At 46.1% G+C, this 23,798-nt stretch overlaps 1 protein-coding gene across 2 annotated transcripts in view; it reads right to left on the bottom strand.

Moving 5' to 3' along the window:
• Positions 1-1,504: 1,504 nt before the first annotated feature.
• The window catches only part of CNST (consortin, connexin sorting protein), an 81,212-nt gene continuing 58,918 nt past the window's right edge, over positions 1,505-23,798 (bottom strand). The window contains exons 9-12 of one of the 2 annotated variants that reach the window (XM_059677611.1): positions 16,868-17,242; positions 16,482-16,831; positions 9,036-9,171; positions 1,505-4,100 (exon numbers count right to left, since the gene is read on the bottom strand). In XM_059677611.1, coding sequence (XP_059533594.1) covers positions 3,895-4,100; positions 9,036-9,171; positions 16,482-16,831; positions 16,868-17,242 — 1,067 coding nt within the window. In that variant the 3' untranslated portion in view covers positions 1,505-3,894. Of the gene's footprint in view, positions 4,101-9,035; positions 9,172-16,481; positions 17,243-23,798 lie in introns of both variants that reach the window. The other variant, XM_059677610.1, reaches the window with a different exon arrangement.

Genomic DNA, 23,798 nt, shown 5'->3' with positions numbered 1-23,798 from the left:
TCGGGTTAGTGATATGCCCTCCCTATGATACTCCCTCCTGGTGCTGGGCAGGGGCAGCCAGCCACAGCTCCCGTCGGCCACACGATCCCCAGGGTAAACAGCTGATACTCCAGTGCAGCGCTTTGCAACCAGGAGCCAGTTTTTAACACATGCAATGCCTCACTCTTCAGCCAGGGCACCGACTCTGTTCCATTAGATTGTCAAACAAAAAAATGACAGCAGCCAGCACAACAATAGCTGTCCAGGTGTGACTACCTTGCATTGAACCATAAATATATAGATCATTTAATAAGAGTTGAATCTTTTTGGACACTTCGCATAATAAGGCTGTGTCTGATTGGTTAATTCTTGGTACCAGAAACCCTTATATACAAGTAGAGGCACCAGATTTTTTAAAAAGTCACTTTGGAGCAAAAAGGGTAATTACTAATATTATATGTATTTTTGTAAATCAATAAAAATTGTACCTTTTTTGTGTCAAATCATCAAGAAATATGTTCTTTGGTGTGCTGACAAATTTTAGTAATTATTTATTTATGTGTGCTGTGAGGTGAACAAGGTTGAAAATCGCTGCTGGAGTGCAGTGTCAAATGCATTTTCAACACACAATGGGTTTCTTGCCATGTGAACCCATGAGTCGGGGGTAACGCTCCTCAGAACCAGGGGGAGAGATGGCCACGGGCTCCCACACCTCTCCTCTCGGTGCCTGAACTCAGCGATGTCTACCTTTTACTAGAATTCCTTAGGGAAGTTTTCAGCTCTGTAGCTAGGACATGAGGCTCAATAATAATTCTCTTTGAAGTTGTTAGAATAGCAGACAGTACCAGACAGACCCCAGACCCCAGGTCACTAACTCTTTCTGAGGATGAGGCAACATGATAGAATGGGCCCAGTACTGGATTTTGGAGTTAAAGACCTGGACTGGAGGGACTGTGTGCTCACTGATTAAGCACCAGAGGAATAATGTGAAAACTCTATGACGCTGCAGAAAGGACACAAGGGTGGGTTAACATTGAGCCAACAGAAATGAACCCCAATATAATTACATGTCATGTGAATGGGAAGACAAACATTCAGTCTCTCTATGGAGTGGGAGTAAATGCCACAAAGCCAGCTTTAGCCGAACAGGTTAATAGCTAAAGGGCTTGTTCTGTCCCACCTTCTCTCTTTACCTCTCGGTTCCTACCCCTTTCCCCCATATCCTCCCTTCAAGTCCTCTCCGCGTGATACACACAGTCACAGCGTAAAGGAAACCTCCTGAGGACTCGGATTTTTAAATCTAAAGGAATGGATTACTTCTTTATTTGAAAAGGAATGGATTTCTAGAGCTACCATGCCAGGCAGACCGGGAGGGCCTTTGAGAGCAGGAGCCCTTAGGAGCGGACCTACTGGACTTCCCGAAACAGACCGCTATCTCCTGTGAAGCCAGGCCAACTTCTGAAGGATTTTACTTTGAAGCAGTGTTTCCCAGCACCCCCGGGCCCAAAGAAACGCTCCGAGACACTTTGTTGGTGAAGATTTTAAATTACAAGCTTGACCGGTCACCCTCCAATACAGTTCTGAAGGAAGAGTAGTTACAAGCAGTTGTCGGAACTTTCACATGGCAGGAAAGATAACATCAGGGTAAAGCTGGATGAATGTTTCACCTGTGCGATCACAATGCTTTCACCACCAGATGGGATTACTCCACTTCATGCAATGAATGACTATCACGTTTTAAGCGGTGCCCTACTTGTTCCAGTCGCGATTTTCATGCCCATTTTAAGTCAAGACATCACCACACTGAGCTCCTGAGCTCGCCTCCCCACCCCCGGGAAGCGTGAGGACACACCTGGTTCCTCTGAGACTCAACTGGACCCCCGAGGACCCAGGTGTCACCTCAGTCCTCTCCGCTCAGCGTCAAGGTTTCCAGGAAACCTTCGGTGTGGAGTGGAGGTCCTGGCGCCTCCAGGCAAATGAGACACTCGGGGTACGTGGGACTTCCATAGCGACTCAAGGGGAGAGCAGGAGGAAGGCTTCATTTATCTTCACATAAAACCGTCAGAAATCAGACTCAGAAATTCTCATAACTAGGAACCAAGAGGGTGAAACGGAAGAGGGTTGTCCATGACGGGGGCACCCCTCACAGCAGACTTGGTGAATGTCTTTTATAGAACCATCTAACATAGTACCGTTGACATTTACATATTTTACATACAGTTTGAATACAAATTCTTAAAATTTATAATAGAACATTAAAATAACCTTCTAATAAAATCAGCCTTAAGTATAAGGAATCTAAATTTCAGTATCTTGTATACTTCTAAATAAATATCTTTGATCTATAATCCTTGAAAATATTAGTTTATGGTGACATGAGACAAGTCAAACAGTATTATGAGTGAAAATCAAACATCAATTTAAAAAGAAACAAGCCTAAAAACATGAGACATTGAATTTATAGGAAATCAAAATACTAAGTCCACAGTAATTAAATATCTACATTGCGAAAACTGAATGCATGCTCAAAAACACACTTTCAACACATATAAAAAGCCCTTCAAAATTCACATAATCTAAATAAATAAGCAGAACATGAAGGGGTACTGTACCAGCCAGTAACAACTAGGAAGTAACTTCTCCCTTTTTCTTTCACGTGATTCTGACAGAAAAACATGAAGTAATGATCACTTGCTAAAAAACTATAATTCATGTTCTGATTCTTTTAAAATGCTGCCTATGTTATAAAAAGCCACAGCAAGGCTTCGACCTCAGAAAAGGAAGTGCCACAGAACTGACAGATTTAAACAAAATTCAGACATTTGTTTGTTTAAGACATGATTGACTTTCTGCTTAATGACCCCGTAAAAGGACTAACTCGAGCCTGTGACATGAATGCACGTTCAAACCTCTGAATGCATGACCTGCTAACACTGAGTTGTATGGTGAGTTACTTTCATTTGCCAAAGTATCTTTTTAACACAAGGCCAGAGTGAAAACCTCTAGAGCAGGAACTGGTATCTCATTATCTTTGTATTTCAGTTCTTAGACTCAGAACCTAAGCGGTGCTCAGTAAGCGTTTGCTGAATTGAGTCCAGCATTCAGCATACTCCACCAGGCCTCGAATCCATCTGAAACGGCCTGCCTGAGGCTCAGAGGGAGCTCTTGAACGTTACTTCCAGGTCTCTAGTTAATTCCTGGCTTGTTAATCAAGTTAATTGTCGCAGATCTGTCACAGCTCCTCCTTCCAGGGCCAACATCTCTACATCTCCTCGGTTCCACAGTGAAACCTGCTCTAAAGATTTGTGCCTGCACATCTATAGTCAAGTTAAAAGAATAAAGGTAATTTTTTTGTTATTTTGCGTTGGGTATTTGCTCATGATTAACTGAAACACATGCACGCACCCACGCAAACACGCATGTGCACCCAACCATTCCACGAACGGAGACCAGAACGTGTAAATGACGCGCAAAGCCTCGCTTACACAGCGCTCCAGGCCAACTGAAAAGAGACATGGACACAACGGTACCTCCTTTCGATCACCCACACTTATTGCGTGATGGCTGGAAGCGACGTCTTTGGACCAACTAGTGGAAACCAAGTGTCATTAAGTGTCAGCTTGACAGGAAGCTAAGGACGCGTGGCTGCAACACTCCCGTTTAACGCAGCGCAGCGGCCCGCGGAGGCGGCCGGGAGGAGGCTGGCCAGGCCATTCCTGCCCCCACGACGCGCAGGTCCCCGCTGCTCCACGTGCGATGGTGCCAGTCTCCCTGGGCCGCCTGCTGAAGCTGCTGTTGCTGACGTCCACGGCTCCTCACGGGGCGGGGCGCGGTACACCACCCCCCCAAATCAGAGCCGCCTAGAGAGTGAGTTCCCCTTGGCCCTCTGCCCAGTGCGGTGCGGCCGCTGCTGCGCTAGGAGAGGCGGACCCAGTGCTTCAGCTCCGCCACGCCCCGCAGCAGCTTCGTGTAGTAGAAGTCCACGTTGTCGGCGAAGTCCGTGCACACGGGCGACTCCAGGTCCCCGAAAGCGCAGTACAGGGCGGTTCCTCCCACGCTGAGCAGAACCGTGGCGACGCACAGCAAGACCAGTAAAATGCAGGAGCCACTCCCAGCTTCATCTGCAAACGGGAGAACAGAGGGCGGTTCAGTGGCACAAACGGGAAATCCGCGCGCCCACGGCCTGCTCCGATGAAGAGCCAGGCGTTCCTAATAGTCCTCTGGGGACAGAGGCTCGGACGCCAAGCCAGGCGCCTCCGCTCTGCAGGGCCCTGCTGATTAGCTGCCATACAGGTCACGCTCCTGTGCCTGTCCGCGCTCCCGCAGCCTGTCCGCGCCCAGTGTGAAAGCAGCTCCCCTTCACCATGAATGTGATCACTCCCATGAACAAAGAAGGAACGCGAAAGGCAGTGCTGCTTCATGTGCTCACATGTGTATTTAGATACACATTATAGCCTCACTATTACAGTATCTTGGCGCTCGCATCATGGGACCACCTCACCTTAAAGCAACGTCAATTTGGCATTAAACAATAAAAAACGACTTTGGGAGGGATCACTCTCGCATCTTAATACTCAATTTCATTCTTATTGTTTAGTGGAATAGTGAAGTTCTGGCTAAGACAGTGATTTCTTTGTATTTTGCGTAATAACTCAGGCAGTTTAAAAAATATTTTTATTGATTTCAGAGAGGGACAGGGGAGAGAGACAGAAACATCAATGATGAGAGAGAATCATTGATTGGCTGCCTCCTGCATGCCCCCACTGACCGGAAATCGAACAGTGACCTCCTGGTTCCTGGGTCCATGCTCAACCACTGAGCCACCCAAGCAGGCCAGCCTTGCAGGTTTGATTTTAATGGAAATGCCCATGTCAGTCTTTCTATATTGAGGAAATATAGGCCATCTTCATGATAATTCATTATTAAAGGAAAATTTAAAAATATTTAGAAAGGACTAAAAAGTTTTATAATCAGCATGATGGTGTATCCTTGATGAGAGAGTATCACTGATTGACTGCCTCCTGCATGCCCCCTACTGGGAATTGAGCCCTCAACCCCCTTGACCAGAATCAAACTCGGGACTCTTCAGTCCACAAGCTGACGCTCTATCCACTGAGCTAAACCAGCTAGGGCCATATTGGGGCACTTTTGAGAGTGAAAAGGAATGTTAACTGAAGACAATGCTGGGACAACAGGTGTAGACCAGGCTGCCTCAGGTCATTTAGCCCAGCACATCACTTCCAGGAATTAGCCTACAAATCCGCACAGCACACTGTATCATATTTACAGGCATGGGTGTACAACAAAAAGTTGAGGAGAACTTAATCGTTTCAGTTACAATGGAGCAGTTAAAGTGTGGGACATTCATATAATGGAATACTATGCAATTGTATGAAGTAAATTAATATGTTCTTTCATAGGACGATGTCCAAGATCGATAAATTAAGTGACATAATAGTACATAATGAACCCACTTGTGTTAAAAAAAAAGATGTGTGTGTCATTGTGTCTATACTGTATGCACATTTGCAGATGCATATACAGAATGTGTCTCAAAAGGATAATAAGAAACTTCTTTCAATATTCGGGGTAAACCAATGAAAAAAGAACTTATACTCTTTTCATTACTGTCTGAGTTTTCTCATCATTAGCATATTACTTTGAGAGGATTTTACAGTCATATGTGGATATATTATTCCTGTGAAAATTCAAACACCTGAGTGTAAGGGACTCTTCCTTTCTCTCTTACCCAATCACACCCCTGTCCCAGAGGCAAACACTGGTGATTTTGGTGTGTATCCTTCCAGATCAAACACAGAGGGTTTCAGGACTTTTACTTAAATAGATTGTTATCATATTGTTCTGTGACTTACCAATTTATAGTTTAATAGATTTTAGTAGTTAAATAGATTTAATACTTTATATGCATACTAGAGGCCTGGTGCATGAAATTCGTGCAAGGGTAGAGTCCCTAGGTCTGGCTGGTGATCAGGGCTGATCTGCAGGGTGACTGGCGGGGTGACTAGGGGGCCCCCACTGGCACCCACCTTGGCTGGCCTGGTGCCGCTGCTGCTGCTGGTCGGGGCCTGTGGACTCAGGGCAGCTCCTGTGTCGAGTCTTTGCCCCCTGGTGGTCAGTGCATGTCATAGCAATGAGTTGTTCCACCATTTGGTTGATTTGCATATTAGGGTTTTATATATATAGCAGATATGGAAATTCATTTTATACAAATACAGATCACATCAGTCTTGTGTGTGTGTGTTGTGTCAGGTCAGTATTTTTACCATCTTTTCTTCTTTTGGCATGAATCCCTACCATCACCTTATTTATGTTAATAATCTATGTATCTTTCCATATTTTCCTTCATAGTCATATAAATAGTTTACCTATAAACATGTATTTTCTTTATCTATGTGTTGAAACACTGTGCAGAGGCACATGTGGCTGCTGGTCTAAGATGAGAGGGCCACTAAGTGAAACAGGAATGTCAGCTCTGAACCCAGGGTTCCTCTGGTGAGCGGGACCATTCAGGGCCCATGAGAGCAAACAAGAATTACGCATTTTATCTGGAGGAGAAAGTGAGAGTTACGAGCAAGGTGCAGAGCTAAAATGAGGGGTGGGAAAGACCACTAGGGGGTGCACCAAGGAAGCATAACAAAATGCGGAGACAAAGAAACAGGACAAAATTGTCAAAGGAAGATATAGAGTTCAGAATCACACTTTTAAGGTCTCTCAAGAACTGTTTAGAAGCTGCCGATAAACTTAATGAGATCTACACGAAAACTAATAAGACCCTCGATCTTATATTGGGGAACCAACTAGAAATTAAGCATACACGGACTGAAATAACGAATATTATACAGACGCCCGACAGCAGACCAGAGGAGCGCAAGAATCAAGTCAATGATTTGAAATGCGAGGAAGCAAAAAACATCCAACCGGAAAAGCAAAATGAAAAAAGAATCCAAAAATGCGAGGATAGTGTAAGGAGCCTCTGGGACAGCTTCAAGCGTACCAACATCAGAATTATAGGGGTGCCAGAAGATGAGAGAGAGCAAGATATTGAAAACCTATTTGAAGAAATAATGACAGAAAACTTCCCCCACCTGGTGAAAGAAATGGACTTACAGGTCCAAGAAGCGCGGAGAACCCCAAACAAAAGGAATCCAAAGAGGACCACACCAAGACACATCATAATTAAAATGCCAAGAGCAAAAGATAAAGAGAGAATCTTAAAAACAGCAAGAGAAAGAAACTCAGTTACCTACAAGGGAATACCCATACGACTGTCAGCTGATTTCTCAACAGAAACTTTGCAGGCCAGAAGGGAGTGGCAAGAAATATTCAAAGTGATGAATACCAAGAACCTACAACCAAGATTACTTTATCCAGCAAAGCTATCATTCAGAATTGAAGGTCAGATAAAGAGCTTCACAGATAAGGAAAAGCTAAAGGAGTTCATCACCACCAAACCAGGATTATATGAAATGCTGAAAGGTATCCTTTAAGAAGAGGAAGAGGAAGAAAAAGGTAAAGATACAAATTATGAACAACAAATATGCATCTATCAACAAGTGAATCTAAGAATCAAGTGAATAAATAATCTGATGAACAGAATGAACTGGTGATTATAATAGAATCAGGGACATAGAAAGGGAATGGACTGACTATTCTTGGGGGGGAAAGGGGGGTGGGAGATGTGGGAAGAGTCTGGAGAAAAATCGTGCACCTATGGATGAGGACAGTGGGTGGGGAGTGAGGGCGGAGGGTGGGGCGGGAACTGGGAGGAGGGGAGTTATGGGGGGGAAAAAAAAAAGAGGAACAAATGTAATAATCTGAACAATAAAGATATAATTAAAAAAAAAAAGAGAAAAAAATAATTTTCTGGAAACTGCCGATAAACTTGATGAGATCTACAAGAAATCTAATGAGACCCTCGATGTTGTGATAAAGAACCAACTAGAAATTAAGCATACACTGACTGAAATAAAGAATATTATACAGACACCCAACAGCGGACCAGAGGAGCGCAAGAATCAAGTCAAAAAAAGAGGGGAAAAAAGGGGGAAAAAGAGGAACAAATGTAATATTCTGAACAATAAAGATTTAATTAAAAAAAATCACAAAAACAATATGTAAAAAAAAATAAAATAAAATAAAATAAAATAAAATGAGGGGTAGGAACAGATTATTTCCAAGGCTCCTAATTGTGGAAATCTAGAAACCTCCATCACTTTATGCCATACTTAGCAAGTATATCTACATGCTCACACACACTGTTGTTTTATAAACAGGAGAAGGACACACACAGGTATTTGGCTATCTTTCCACTCACTCTTGTTTGCCTTAGGGAAACCCTAGCAACTACCTGGTGGCCCCGGAGGAAAGTCCAACAATAGCACCGTGCTAAACTGCTGCCCTTCGAGACACTTCCTTCTATGGAGTCAAGAAATCACCGAAGAGAATAAACTTGTAATCCATAAATGTTTCCCACACACAGGAGATAGGACAATTAACTGCTGCTGAAAAGCGGACAGAAATAGCAGACTCACTAAAACCCAACGAAACCCTAAACAAGGAAATGGAAATGAGCTCTGAACACCGAGCACTGCCTGTGGGTTCAGGAGGCCAGGAGTTGAATTTTGCAACCTGTTCACTGATTTGAGCCTAGGAATCTTTTAAGAACCGACGACAGCTCAGTTCTCTGCTTCTTTCTACAGTGGTTCTCAACCTTCTGGCCCTTTAAATACAGTTCCTCATGTTGTGATCCAACCATAACATTATTTTCGTTGCTACTTCATCACTGTGAGGTTGCTCCTGTGATGAATCGTCATGTAAATATCTGATATGCAGGACGGTCTTAGGCGACCCCTGTGAAAGGGTCGTTCGACCGCCAAAGGGGTCGCGACCCACAGGTTGAGAACCGCTGTTCTAGAAGATAAAACAACTGCGTCCACATTTCCTTTACAAATCCCGTCACCTTCCCTCGGGCACTGACTCACTCTCGGCAAACACGGGGAGGGCCCCGTGTCAGGCACAGGCTGAGCGGTACCCACCCTGGTCCAGGTTGTCGTCCATCTCCTGGAACCGCACCCTCCGCTTGGGCGGCTTCTGCTGCATCGGGGCAGGGTGGCCGCCCACAGCGTCGTTCCTCTTCTTCAATATGGAGACCAGTCCCGCAGCGGGAGCAACCTGGCAGGGTGACAGGAACCACTTGTTAAACCCGGATGGGAACATCCATGGCATTTTACACGTGACAGCAACAAGGCTGATCCAATTCAATGGGCATCTGAATTTCCATCGCGGATTTCAAATCACAGTTCATCGTCAAAATCCAACAGAATATGTCTGGTTCCACGCTGATGACGGCCAAGCATGTCTGACTCGGCTTCTCTGAAGCTGCGAACTGGCTCAGGGCCAGGCAGCACAGGGGCAGCGGGCTGAGGCCAGCCCAGGCCCCTTCCCCTGGCCTCGGAGCTCCCCCTCCCTGCTCAGTACCCTGGAAAATGGCACTTACGATCCCTCGTTGCTTAGTCATTGGTGCTGGGTTTTGCTTTATAACAGAGGCTGAGCATCTACCACTGCTTTCTTCATTTGTCGGTAATTTCCAAGAAATGAACACGTGAGACCTAAGATGTATTGGATACCCACTTTCAACATCACAATGGGTGCAGCCCTCCTTTCCTCTGGGAAATGACGCATTTGCTAAGGAATGCTCGATGCTCAGAGAATTCTAAGGATTCTCTCCCAGACTCCTCCAGGGCCAGCTACTCGGGGCTTGTTACTTGGTAGTGTGCACAGGATGGCAAACCATGGCCAAAGGCCCTCCGCGTATTGGAATGCAATGAAAGTCAATTGGGACACAGCCCGTTCACCTACAGCTGCTTCTGGGCCACCATGGCAGAACTGAGTAGCTGCAACAGACCCCAAAGTCTAAAATAGTTACTATTTGACCTTTCAAAAAAGGCTGCTGTCTAGCATCTCCCACCAGCCCCGTCCCCTGTTTCCTCTGGTTTGCACTTGGGATTCCTTTCTCCTGCCTCCACCCAACCCCTTACTTGGGAACAAAGACAAAACCAAAACCTTCGCCATTTAGGAGTGACAGGCTCTGAAGTTCAGGGAGGATGAGGAAGGATCCTTGGTGGAGCCAGGCCGGGAAGCAGGAGGCCTTGTCAAGGTCCCCTACGCAGCAGGCTGGTTCACAGAGGGTAGCCTGCCAGCCGCCTGCCTGGGCAGCTGTGGGTGATGGCATAGGTGGGCATTGTGGGCCTAACACTGCAGAGGTCAGCGGCTGGCTGGCATCAGATCCCTGTGAGTGAGGTCTGCAAGCTTGTCCTGCCATTTAGCTGATCGATGGCATAACACACTAATATGAGCTCCTGTTCCAGCCCGATAATGTGCTATGCATACACATTACAGATGCTATCAGTTCTTTTTATAACTCTAGGCTTTTAGGGCCAAACAACTCATTACAGTCCTCTACGGGGCTTTCCTGAACACGGGCCTACAGAATCCATTATCTCAAAAAAAAAAAAAAATCGATGTTAGCAATTTATTCTTTTTACAGGAAATATGTATTTCAGATGACGTCTTTGTGAGAAAACTAAAGGACTTTGGTGACATTAACATGGTAAGTACAAATATGCAAGAGGCAGCCTTTCCAATCTCGCTTTAGAAAGCAACGTGAAGAGCCCCTTCCAACAACACAGAAAAGTGGTTTGACCAGCTCCCGCGGAAACGGAGAGGGAAGTAAGTCCTAATGGCTTCCTTCAGAGCAAGAGAAGGAGAACGGAAATTAACTCAATGAGTGCATCACTACTACCGATGACGTTTCTGCTTTTAGTAAATGTAAAAAGAATGCGGTTTTCATAGACTATTTTCTCCACAAAATAAAGCCGTACATTTACCAGCAGTGACTGCACATTCCACAGGCGTTTTCAAGTTGCTTAATTACTCAGAATAAACAATCCGAGATGAGCCTGGAGTGGCATCATGCTAACTGTATACCTTTGTGATAGGAACTTTGAATCCGTAAATTCACGCCATAAAGCAAAAGACACTGTGAATATGAATGAAGGAATGTCGAAAGAATGAGCAGGACTGTGGAAATCATCTGGAAAGACACAGGATGTGCCTCCAAGTCGGACCGGCCAGTCCCAGCGCAGCAGTGCTTGGCCCTGCTGGGGCTCCTCTGGGTCGTCTGACTCTGAATGTCATGCCCAAGTGGCCCCACCTCATTCACTACGGGTGGCAATGAACACTGGAACTTTTTTAAAGAGGGAAGAGGTCAAATAGGAGAAATGACAGTTGGGTGGGATGGGCCAATATTTGGACACTCTCCCCCACCAACCCTTAATTCTTGATTAAAAATCTAATACACCCTACATTTTCTTTTTATTTTTCAAATATACTTTTATTGATGTCAGAGAGGAAGGGAGAGGGAGAGAGAGAGAAACATCAATGATGAGAGAGAATCATTGATCGGCTGCCTCCTGCACACCCCACACTGGGGATCAAGCCGGCAATCCGGGCCTGTGCCCTGACTGGGAATCGAACTGTGACCTTCTGGTTCATAGGTCGATGCTTAACCACTGAGCCACGCCGGCCGGGCACCTACATTTTCTTTCCCACCAAAGCCTGTTGTCTGAAGTACAGTGAGGTCTTTTCCATTTCTGCCTTTCGGTGTTGCTCAGGGCTCTTCTCCAGGTTCTCTCTGTGTCATTTCTAACTGCCCTCGGCCCTTTAGTCTATGGATGGAGAACAGGGAGATGCAAACCAAGGAGGAAACTCTTAGGAGACAGGTAGGTGTGGGCCTTGCTGTTCTGGCAAGAGTTTTAGGCCGAGGTCTCAGAACCTTCTCCAAGGACAGATATTCCTACTGCCCACACCAAGGCAGTCAGAGTTTAAGACACGATTTTGCTAGATTTTTCCTTAATTCTCTGGTAGCAAGGAAGCCAAAAACAAGGTCTCAATATTAGTTTGGGGTGTCACTCAAAGGACTGCCCAGCATTTCTGTAAGCAGGATGCCTGTTGATTTAGGGCACATGGAAATGTGTCTCCTCCAAACTCCTCTAAAAAAACCCACAAACATTTCTATGCCCCCTTTTACCATAATGTTGATATAAGAGGTTAAGAATTTTTAAATCTCAACAAAATAAACCTTTATAAACTAAATTTGGATTTCCACTTGAATCACCAAATTTCTTTGCCACCCAAACAAAATATACCAAGCCCTTCCTTCCATTCTGAACTAAAAGCATAGCTTTTTTTTAGTGCAAGCTGTAATTAATGTAATTGTCACTGGTGGTACTCTATGAATAAATGCAGAATTCAACAATAACAACACATTCTTCCGGCCTCATCCTCTACATTTGCTAATAAATAGTTCTTCTGCACTTCCCCTCAAACATCAATGATCATCTTAAATAGCATTTAAAGAACGAAAATGTTGTAAAAACAAAATTATCTTGCAATTCTATGGGTACAGTAAATCCTATTGTGACAAAGTAAACATTCAGAGATCTTGGTGTTAGAACTGCCTCCTCACAAAACTGAAGAAAGTAGATGCCAAATAATATCCTTTTAATGAGGTAGGCTTTACTCAGACCAGCACCTCAAGGCTGGTAAATTTTGAACACGAACACATGTTTGGGTTCCGACTAACTCGAGAATTAACATTCCTAAGTCATATTAGCCCATTACGAACATTAGCCTCAGTGCCAGTAATCTCACTGCAGGAGCACATGTGAAGTTTACCACTATTATTCTGCACTGAGGGAACCTGTGAGTCCTCTGCCTGCTCCTTTAGAAATGGGCTGTTGCTTTAGCTGGTTTGGCTCAGTGGACAGAGCGTCGGCCTGCAGACTGAAGGGTCCTAGGTTTGATTCCGGTCAAGGGCACATGCCCAGGTTGCCGGTTCTATCCCCAGTGTGAGGCGTGCAGGAGGCAGCCGATCAATGATTCTCTCTCATCATTGATGTTTCTCCCTCTCTCTCCCTCTACCTTTCTCTGTAAAATCAATAAAAATAAAAATTAACCTATAATTTAGTGAAACTATACGTCATATAAAGACATTTACATAATATGTCACATTTAATCCTTATGACTCTAATACAGCATTAGCAGTCCCCTCTGCAGGTGACGAAGGCAAGCTTAGAGAGCCCAGATGACATGCTTCAACTTGTTGCAGCAGCGACTGGCAGAGTTTGAACCAAACTCAAGATGAAACCTCCTGCCATCTTCCTAATGTGAAGAAGATCTTACTTTTAATGACGATTAGAACTTTGCTTATTCTGTCTGACCTACTGCTCAGCATGATACACACTCTCAAGATGCATCCATGTTGTCACAGATGGCAGTATTTCTTTTGTGGCGAAAAAGGCCAAGAATCATATTATTTAGCTCATCTGTGGGTTATACACAGAAAGCAACAAAGGAATGAACAGAACAAACAAAAACTCATTGAAGGAGAAACCAGTATGGTGGTTACCAAAGGGGAAGAGGACGAGGCAGAGGTAGTAGGTGCTCAATAAATACGCTGAGTAAATGAATACATACATAGATAAGCAATTTACATACAGACAAATAGCTTTCCCCCTTCAAGTTATTTATTTTTCAAAGTGAACTCAGTAAAAGATTAAAAAAAAAGTCTTACTGTGTAGAGGTGGCTGCTATTTAGTCTGTAAAGTCTGCTTTGTTGAGAACACAAAAAAGTATTCAATAGGATCCTACCCTTCTGCAATTTAGTGCAGACTCTGTGTGTGTGTGTGTGTGTGTGCATGCACACGCGTGCGCATGTGTGTCCTATAACTACAAGAAAAGGTTACAGCCCGAACCGGTTGGCTCAGTGGATAGAGCGTCAGGCTGCGGACTCAAGGGTCCCAGGTTCGATTCCGGTCAGGGACATGTACCTTGGTTGCGGGCCCATCCCCAGTAGGGAGTGTGCAGGAGGCAGCTGATTGATGTTTCTCTCTCATCGATGTTTCTAGTTCTCTATCCCTCTCCCTTCCTCTCTGTAAAAAATCAATACAATATATTTAAAAAAAAAAGAAAGAAAAGGTTACAGCTAGGACTTTAGGAGGAATGGTGCTGAAGCCACTCCCTCGTCTGAAGTTCAGAGGCACAGTGTGAAGAGAATAAACATTATGGACTTCAGTGATCAGGGAATGATGGCAGCCGTTGGCATTTACTGAGAACTGATCATGAGCCGGCACTGCGCTTGGCCCTCTACATGCTGAAAGGGCACGACCTAGATCCTGAGCGTTGGGGAATTAAATGTATGAAAGGAAGGAGTTCACATCACGGAGCAGAGCGACACAGAGGTAAAGGTCAGAGGTGACAGCACGCCAGGTGCACCTGGGAGGCTGCGAGGAGGCCCACTGACTCCAGTCCAGGCTGAGAACAGAGGAGCAGGAGGAGATGCTGGGAAGGCAGAGTGGGCGCGATGACCACGTCTGAATACCGAGCCGTGTAGCACAGCCTTTACCCTGCAGCGGAAAGGTGCTGAGGGAAGAGAATGACAGGCAAACAATATGGCAGAGCCGTTTAAACTGACAGTGTGTGCGAGGCCGGGACCCGCGGGGTGCTGCTGCATCTGCAGTGTTTTATGAAGCCGGATACCCTAGACAAGGGTGGGAACCTTCTCCTTTTCACGCTACAACTAAGTCGTTTCATTCATGTTTATTGCCTGCCTGGCCCCTGGGGGCATCAGCTGGAGACCCCAGGTTTATACAGAGCTAACAGAAGACCATGGCGGGGAGAAGATGACAGGAGTATGGGCCAGTTTAGGCAGCTGCTGCACAAGTCCAGGAAGAGGCAGGAAAGATGTAAATGAACAGAAGGTTAAAGTGGAAAAGAAAAGGAGCTGGGCCAGAGACTGCCAACCCAGAGGAGCACCCGTGAACCAGAGCAGGTAGAGGGCAGCTGAGAAAGACAGGCCAAGAGGAGGCGTCTGCACGAGGAAGAGACACAGTCTGGGGTTACACCTGGGGCGCTGTGGCCACTCACCTAAGTCCCGGGTCCACTGTCTCCAGTGAACCCTCCCTGTTACCGGAGGACCGCCTTTCCTGCTGTCAGGGAGCCGGACCCCGCCCCCTCGAAAGGGCCATTCTGGGCAGGACAGCCAGGACCACTGTGCCTAAGACCTTCCTTTGTCTGAGATCCACAGAACAGGCACCCACACGATTTCATGAACTCTACTGCTAGTCCCAGCCCCCACCTTCGGGCATCTCACGGTGACTAGTCTTAACGCCACTTAACTTCCCTGACCCCAGTGATCTATACTCCACAGAAGTGACCCTATTTCAATGGCTTCTTTAAGACAACAACTAACAGCAGCTCTGGGCTGTCATCTTTCTCCCCAACAGAAAATTTCAGGCTATGTCTTCCCCTATTTTGTGTCTGTGAAACAGGTAGATTTGAGACATCTAAGTAAATGTCAATTTAGACGGAAGGTGGGAACATATTTTGCCTTCTTTCAGATTAAAAGTTGTCTTTCCTAGGCGGTTTGGCTCCTCCCGCCCCAATACCCCCAGCACCTCCTCCCACAGCTCCCAGCACCTTTCCTCACTGCCCCAGCACCTCCCCCCATTGCTCCCACTGCCCCCAACATCTGCTCCCCACTTCCCCCAGCATTTCTCCCCCCTGCACCTCCCCCACCTCCCCCAGCACCTTCCCCCACTGCCACCAACACCTCCTCCCACAGCCCTCACTGCCCCCAGCACCTGCTCCCACTGCCCCAGCACCTCCCCCATTGCCCCCAGCACCTCCCCCCACTGCCCCAGCACCTCCCCCATTGCCCCCAGCACCTCCCCCCACTGCCCCCCAGCACCTGCCACACGAAGAGCCTTAGGAAGATCTTCTCTTTTTCCTGAATTTTAAAATCAAAAAAGGAGAATGGCATCTTGATTCTCATCCCCTCTTCCTTTTCCCCTCTTTTCTTTTTTCTTTATGGTTTTGATTAGAGTCATTAATGATTAGAGGAAGTTTAACACTTTCCGTTATTTATAATAATTGTCTTTGTCAAGTACAAGTATCGTTTGTGCAAACCTTGAACTTGTAAATCAATACCGTGCGAAAGAGAACACTCAGCGTCCAAGTTAAGGCTTGAAAGCCCACCCAGCATCTCCAGTCTCACTGCATGTAGGCCGTTTCCTCCCTGTTACACTGTTTCAGAGAATTAGTCACATCAGTAAGAGGAAGGAACAGAGAGTGCACTCTATTCCATCTGAGATGGAGAAGAAAAACGAGACCTCCTTCCACGGAAGTGACTCATCTCTGCACCACCCTCCGCGGCCTGCGGATGAGCCGCAGGGGCACAACACGAGTACCTCCGGGAGCACAAACACGACGGAAAGAAGCGACACTCCTCGCAGGGAGCCGTTTCCGACACCGGGACCCCCGCATGCCGAGCCCAGGGGGGCCTTACAAAGGGGCCGCAGCGCGCACAGTGCGCGGCACACCCGCTCCCATCTCCCCGCTCCCATCCCGGGGCGGGCGCTCACCTCCGCGACCTCGATCCTTCTCGCCAGGTCATCCAGCGACAGGCTGCCGTCCGAGGGGGAGGGCGGGTCGTCCTGGAGGCTGTAGGAGGCCTCGTCGGGGGACAGGTCCGGGAGGAGGTCGGGGTCGTCCTCCTCGCCGGAGGGGGAGTCCTCGGCGCCCCGCAGGCACCCCGCCAGGAGGCTGCTCAGGTAGTCCTCCGCCTCCCGGCTGACCCGCGGGTCCGGGTCGCCCCGCCCCTCGGGGGCCAGACGCCCCTCGGGCTGCGGCGGCGGCTCCTTCAGCTCCCGGTGCGCAGGGGGGTCTGCAGAAGCATCTGGCAGTGGCAACTGGAGGTCCCTCCTGGGAGCCTGTGCAGGGTGAACCCCAGGTGCAGGGTGACCCCCAGGTGCAGGGTGACCCCCAGGTGCAGGGGGTGCCTGCTCCGGCCCCGTCACTGCCTCGCTGGAGGGGGGCGCCGGGGAGTCTTCAGATCCGCGGGCCTCCGGGGGAGCCGGCTGCGGGCGGTGGCCATCCTCCCCTGCGCTCTCGGGGGCGAGCGGCCCGGGCGTGCCGGCTGCCTGGGAGGCCGGGGCGGGGAGCTCCGGGGCGGCGGCGGCGCTGCCCAGCGGCTCCTCCTCGGCGCGGTCCTGGCCCGCAGCTGCCGGAGGGCGCGGCGGAGCCGCCCGCCTGGCCGTCTGGCCACAGCCCGGCCCGCTCCCCGGGGTCTCCTCCCTCCGCTGGCTCTCTCCGCTTGGCTCCATGCCAGGGCAAGTTCCACGCTCTGAAGACGAAGAAAAACAAGTTGTTTTAACATTCGAGACACTTGGTACAGGAGGGCAGAGAGCGGACATGGGACTCACGTGCGACACAACAATGCTGCCACCCTCCGCGGGGAGACACTACCTCCCCCGCTGCCCACTGCACGTCCACCCGCGGGGCAACGCAGGGTTCAGGGGTTCAGATGTCCCCCTCCTTGGCCTTGTCCATGGTGCGCGCACTGACCCGCACGGTGGACCACGAGGCGTGTTTCCCATTCGCACTCGACTTTCCTTGGTGTTGATGACTGACCCATGACTTCATTAAAAAAATCTCTCCTTATGTCTCTCTCAGCTCTGACCCATGTACAACCATGGCAACAGGGAGTCTCCCAGTTTCCAAGCCTCCTCCTGAGGCCTGACCTGGGGCTGCGTCCAGGAGTGCCACGCAGGTGCCCTGACACCCCTGGTCCTGGGAATCCCCAGGCTCCATGTTGGAAACCTTGGTTTCTGGATCCCAGGTCTCCTCTTCCGTTATTCTCTCCGGGGGAGCATTTCCTAGGAAAAGGTCCCTGGCCGGTAACCTTTTTAGGATTCCTCACATCGGAAAGCCTTTATTCCTTAGCCCCTGAAACATGGGTCAAGTTTTCTCGGTCAGCTATTTCCCTCCGATTCTGAAGGAAGGCACTGCTGCGCTGTGTCCGCCTCCCAGAAGGAATGTCGTTTCTTAACCATCTGAATACCAGCCCCTTTCACCTACATGTCCTTCCTGGAGGATTCAGATTCTTTTTCTTTCCATCTGGTTGTCCTGAAACTTCACAAAGTTTTTTGTTCTTTGTGTTGGGTACTTGGTGGGACTTTCTTTTTAATTTTTATTTATTTATTTTTAAATGTATATGTTGATTTCAAAGAAGAAAGGAGAGGGAGAGAGAGAGAGAGAAACATCAATGAAAATCAAGGATCGGCTGCCTCCTGCATGCCCCTAATGGGGATAGAGCTCACAACTCGGGCATGTGCCCTGTACCAGAATCAAACCCGGGACCATTTGGTCTGCAGGCTGATGCTCTATCCACTGAGCAACATGGGCTAGGGCATTGGTAGGACTTTCGATCCGAAACTCACGACCTCAATTCTGGGAAATGCCCTTGCATTATTTCTTTGATGGCAGTCCCTGCCCCTTCCATTCTACCTTTCAAATGCCTGAAGTAGGATCTTGGGCCCCATGGACTGATCACCTCAACCTCTTCTGTCATCTCTTTGTTTTTGGATCAGCTTTTTGGCACACTGCCTCAATTTCACCCTTTAATTCTTCTAATTAATTTTTGATATTGGCTATTGGCTATCATACTTCTACATTTCTATAGATGTTTAATTCTCTGAATGCTTCTTAAAAAAAACACCATCATCTTTCCCTAGCCAGTTTGGCTCAGTGGATAGACCATCGGCCTGCAGACTGAAGGGTCCTGGGTTCGATTCTGGTCAAGGGCACCTGCCGGGGGTGTGGGCTTGATACCCAGTATGGGGCGTGCAGGAGGCAGCTGATCGATGATTCTCTCTCATTATTGATGTTTCTCTCTCTCCCTCCCTCCCTCTCTGAAGTCAATAAAAATTAAAACAACAACAACAACAAAACAGCATCCTGCCTGGCTGGGTGGCTCAGTTGGTTGAGCATCGTCCTGTGCACCAAAAGGTCACCAGTGGGATTCCAGGTCAGGGCACACGCCCGGCTTGTGGGCTTGGTTCCCAGTGCAGGAGGCAGCTGATGGATGTTTCCCTATCTCCCTCTCCCTTCCTCTCTCTCTAAAATAAATAAAAAATATTAAAAAAAACATTTCCTTTTGCTTTCATTTATACAATATTTCCTCTAATCTCTGCGATAATATTCAAAACCGGTCAGGGCTATTTGAGGTTTTCTTAAACAAGACAACAAGAGCCCCGTGGTTCAAGGCGAGCCTTCCCCAGGAGTCGGCCGCAATGTGGGGCGAAGTGGGGGGGCCATTCATTGGGAGGCCCTTACCGTGGTTTCTGGAGGTTTTATCTCCTAGACTAGTAGCTCATTTCCCAGAGAGGGAAAAAAGAGATTTGGCTGCCACATATTTAAATGCTAAACGCAGAAAGTAGGCTACAGGTCTCACCACTCAGTCTATAAGATTTTCACTAAATCCTCATTTTCTACATAATAGCCCTTCCTTGAGCTGTGCCTAACCCCTGAGCCCACAACTCCTCTGTCATGTTCTCCAACAAGTAGCCCTGCAGCCTCTGCTTAGCAGAGGGAACACAAAGGTCTCAGTGCTTCTTGACTCGCCTTCCAGCCCAACCTCCTGTTTTCAGTCCAACCCTACGTCCTTGACTTTATTTTTTATGTATTTTTATTTATCTCAGAGAAGGGAGAGGGAGAGAGACAGAGAAACATCAATGAGAGAGAATCCTTGATTGGCTGCCTCCTGCACATCCTCTACTGGGGATGGAGCCCACAACCCGGGCATGTGCCCTTGGCCAGAATCGAACCTGGGGCCCTTCAGTCCCTAGGCCGGCGCTCTAGGGCCTTATATCATTATATCATTGACTTCAGAGGTGTCCTCAGTGCTCCCAATCCTAACCTTCCAGACAGGACCCAGCATTTTCTCTGTAGCCACAGCTTTCTCTGGTGCTTAGCCAGCTGCCAACCATCCATCTACTCTCCAGCTCCCAGTTTTCCTGGATGTCACATCTGCTGCTATGTCCTTGCCAGTTTGTCCTGCGGTTTCTCTTTTAAGAATCCCTGTCTGATGTTTTAATGGTGTTCCAGGAAAAGGGGGGGGGATGTGTTTGATCCACATGCTTGACCCAAAATATTTTCTGTATGTTATAATATAAAACTTATTCTTGTTAATGCTTCTGTTAACATGAACATGAATTTCTGTTAATTGGCACTTTTGAACCCGAAAATCTAGTGAGCTCAGTTTGCTACCGCCCCCCCCCCATTGCACTAACTTCACATTCACTAAAAACCAAACACACAAACAAAAAGCCTCCTCTGATGAATAAAAATGGAGTAAGAGCTGAGTGCACAGCAGACACTTCATAAACAATGAATTAAAGAGATAGCTCTAAAATGAGAAGTCAGACTTAGCCTAAGTTCCTACACATGCTCTGTACATGCCTTTAAGTTATTCTTTCATAGCCTATTTCCCAATGTTCTCTTTAGGGACCTCCCCCCTCCAAATATTTCATGGTATGGGACCTAAAGCATTTATGAATTAACACTTATGCCTTATATGTTCTGCAGATCTCATTAGTTAACATTATGCATGAACATTTGAGTGGTATCAGGCTTGAAAAAGAGAATTTTCACAGTAAATATTTTAGAGTAAAACACATACTTAAACTAAATCCGAAATGTTGATAATAGTATAAATTAGTATATCTTCTACAGAAGTTAATTAAAAATTAAAAATGTATATGCCCAGTCATCAGGGGAAAGCAAGTGAAAGCCACAATGACATAATTTCTTATCTGCTAAAATGACTGAAATATAAAAGACTGACAACGTTCAATGTCAGCAAGGATGTGAAGCAGCTGAAATTCTCATATAAGGCGTGCTGGGTACAAAATGGCACAACCACACTAAGACACTGCCTGGCAATTTCTTATAAAGTTAAACAGGTGCCTTCCCTGTGACCCAGCAATTTCAGCCTCAATTATTTACCCAGAGAAAAAAAAGCATACATCCACAGAGTGACATCCTAGCAGTTTTATTCATAACATCCCCAGACTAGAAAGAATCTGAATGGCTATCAACAAGTGAATGGATAAACAAATTGTGGTATCGTACAAAAAGAAAAAAATGCCGCTCAGCAACGAAAATGAACTAATGATGCATACAATAATATGGGTGACTATCCAAAACATACGCTGAGCAATTTTATTTATATTACATTCCAAAACAGGGAAAACTCATCTATGACAGAAAAGTACTGGCTGCCTGGCACTAGAGGTGGGAGGGACTGGCTATAGAGGGGAAACATGTATGTCCTTTTTAAAATATATTTTTATTGATTTCAGACAGGAAGGGAGAGAGAGAGAAACATCAATGATGAGAGAGAATCATTGATTGGCTGCCTCCTGCACGCCCCCTACTGGGAATCGAGCACGCAACACAGGTGTGTGCCCTTGGCTGGAATCGAATCTGGGAACTTTCAGTTCATAGGCCGACGCTCTATCCACTGAGCAAAACCGGCCAGGGCAAACATGTATGTTCTTATCTTACCTGGGGTAGTGGTCACATGAGTGCACAGGTTTGTCAAAACTCATCAAATTACACACTTAAAACAGGTACATTTACTGCATGGAAATTGTATGTCAATAAAGCTGATTAAAAAATGGGAAGGGAATGATAAATCTGAAGTTCAGGATTTTCCCCAACCCTCAGGGTTGACAATAATTTAGTCCTTAATTGGGTATTAGGTTCATAGGCCTTCACTTTGTTATCATTTCTTATAACGTAGGTAACATTATTTCTACATATAAAATATGACGAAAAATCAATAAAAATATGTTAATAAAAATGATGGACCACAGGGTCAGAAAACTGTTTTGGCTTTGGGTTCTAATTAGTTCTGTCCTTGCATAAGTCACTTCACTTCCTTGATTTCTTCAAATGATTCAGCAGACCTTACATTGATTGTTAAGAGGAACAGATGAAATAATATACATAAAAGTACTTTGAAAATACAAAATACTATGCAAATTACCTGAAGACTTACTAATGGGAGATTAATTAGAAAAGTGGCGATGAGTGATACGTGGAGAACACTGACAGAACACTGCTATCAGGGGGCAGTGACAGCCTGTGGAGGAGGAAGAGGAGTATGAGAGCAGTGAGAACACGCTGACTTCTTACTGCGGCCCTGGTACTGTTCTAAACTCTTAACCCTACGTTAGTCAACAGAAAAGGGAAGAGAAACTGGCTGTAGAAACGTCTTTAACCACCGCCCAAAAACAGCAAGTTACCTATTACAGAAGAAGGAATGCAGAGAAAGAAAAGGAAAGAGGAAAGTCTAGATTGTATTACATGTCTTTCATTATTAGAAACGAGGAATATGAAGTAAAACAAGAATAATGTATTATATTCAAATCATTTAAAGTAGTGCTTTCTCATTTCTTTTTCTCATATTCTTACAGTTCTTTGTATTTATTCACAGAATAACCAAACTGAGAAGACTAATTCTGGGAGATTTGACATTTCTCTTTAAAAGACATTGTTTCATCAGACTTGGCCAGATTTCTTGCAGCGGATTTAGCCCACACCCGGGATGTGCACCGTGGAGTCTCTGTAACCCAGGCACTGACCTGGCAGGGCACGCTGCCCTTTAGTGAGAAACCAGAGGACCCACGTCCTAGGAGTGAATCAAAGGATCAAGCAAGTGCCTTCCACGTGGTGTCTCAGCTTTCCCATTGGGAACACATCTCACAGCTGAGGCCAAGCTGTAAGTACTTGGCTAGTGCCGGGCACGTAACCAGTCCCCAGTGCCACACTCAGTCACTCAGCCGTGAGAGCAGTCCCATGTGCGCCACGCGGAGACACGGCCATGCCCAACCAGGCAGCCATGTTGCGACTTCCTCCCTCTTTGAGATTTTTATGAGGCTCATTTTACTCTGGTTTCCAATATAAAAATAGAACAGAAGAGACGGGAAGAACAGAATATACTAGGATTGACCTAAGGCACTATCTTTAACTTGCCTCATAAAAATAACAGAGATAAAGTGAGATGTAGGGGACGAAAAAGGACTTTATAAAAAGAAAAAGGAGAATTGAATTGCAGGCAGCATCATTATCATTTTATCTCTCAGGCAACTCAGTCCAAACACCTGATGCTGCTGTTTAATATCAGGCTCAGGAAAGTAAATCCCAGGGATATAAATTAGAACTAAAACTCATACATCAGGAAAAATAAACACCCTAAATGTATTCATTTATCTTTATTTCCTAAAGTTTTTTATGATGAACATACATTACTAATGTAAAAAACAGTTTCTAAAAATCTTTAACTTTTGACGTAAGTCACAAAGTGATACAAAATGTATCACAAGTGCTTCTGAAATATATATGCAAGTTGAAGTACACCATGTTAGTCAACGTAAAAGGGAAGGGAATCAATGCCATGGGTAAGTTATCAATAACTTCTAAATAGTCAGATACACAGAACAAGTTTTTGGTTAAGTCTATGTAATAACGGTTGGTTTTTAAACAGAAAAGGATGTCTGAACACACCCAAACCGATTCTATTTCAGAGCATTTTTGTACAATCTTGTCATACTGTGTTTTAGCCATGTGCTGAAAACATGGAAATAACTATGTTTTTATAAGAATTTAGATTTTATAATTTCTACCACTAGATATCTAAAAAATAGACTTACATAATATAAAAAAATCTCACTTTGCTATTTGTCTAGGAACAGTTTGTGCAAAAATAAAACTCAACACAGCCCTAACCGGTTTGGCTCAGTGGATAGAGCTTCAGTCCTGTGGACTGAAGGGTCCCAGGTTCGATTCTGGTCGAGGGCATGAACCTTGGTTGCAGGCACATCCCCAGTAGGAGG

The sequence above is a fragment of the Myotis daubentonii genome, chromosome 20 (assembly GCF_963259705.1).
Source record: "Myotis daubentonii chromosome 20, mMyoDau2.1, whole genome shotgun sequence".
In the NCBI taxonomy this organism is placed as follows: Eukaryota; Metazoa; Chordata; class Mammalia; order Chiroptera; family Vespertilionidae; genus Myotis; species Myotis daubentonii.
The sequence above is the reverse complement of the archived record's forward strand: the minus strand, read 5'-3'. Positions and strand labels throughout refer to the sequence as shown.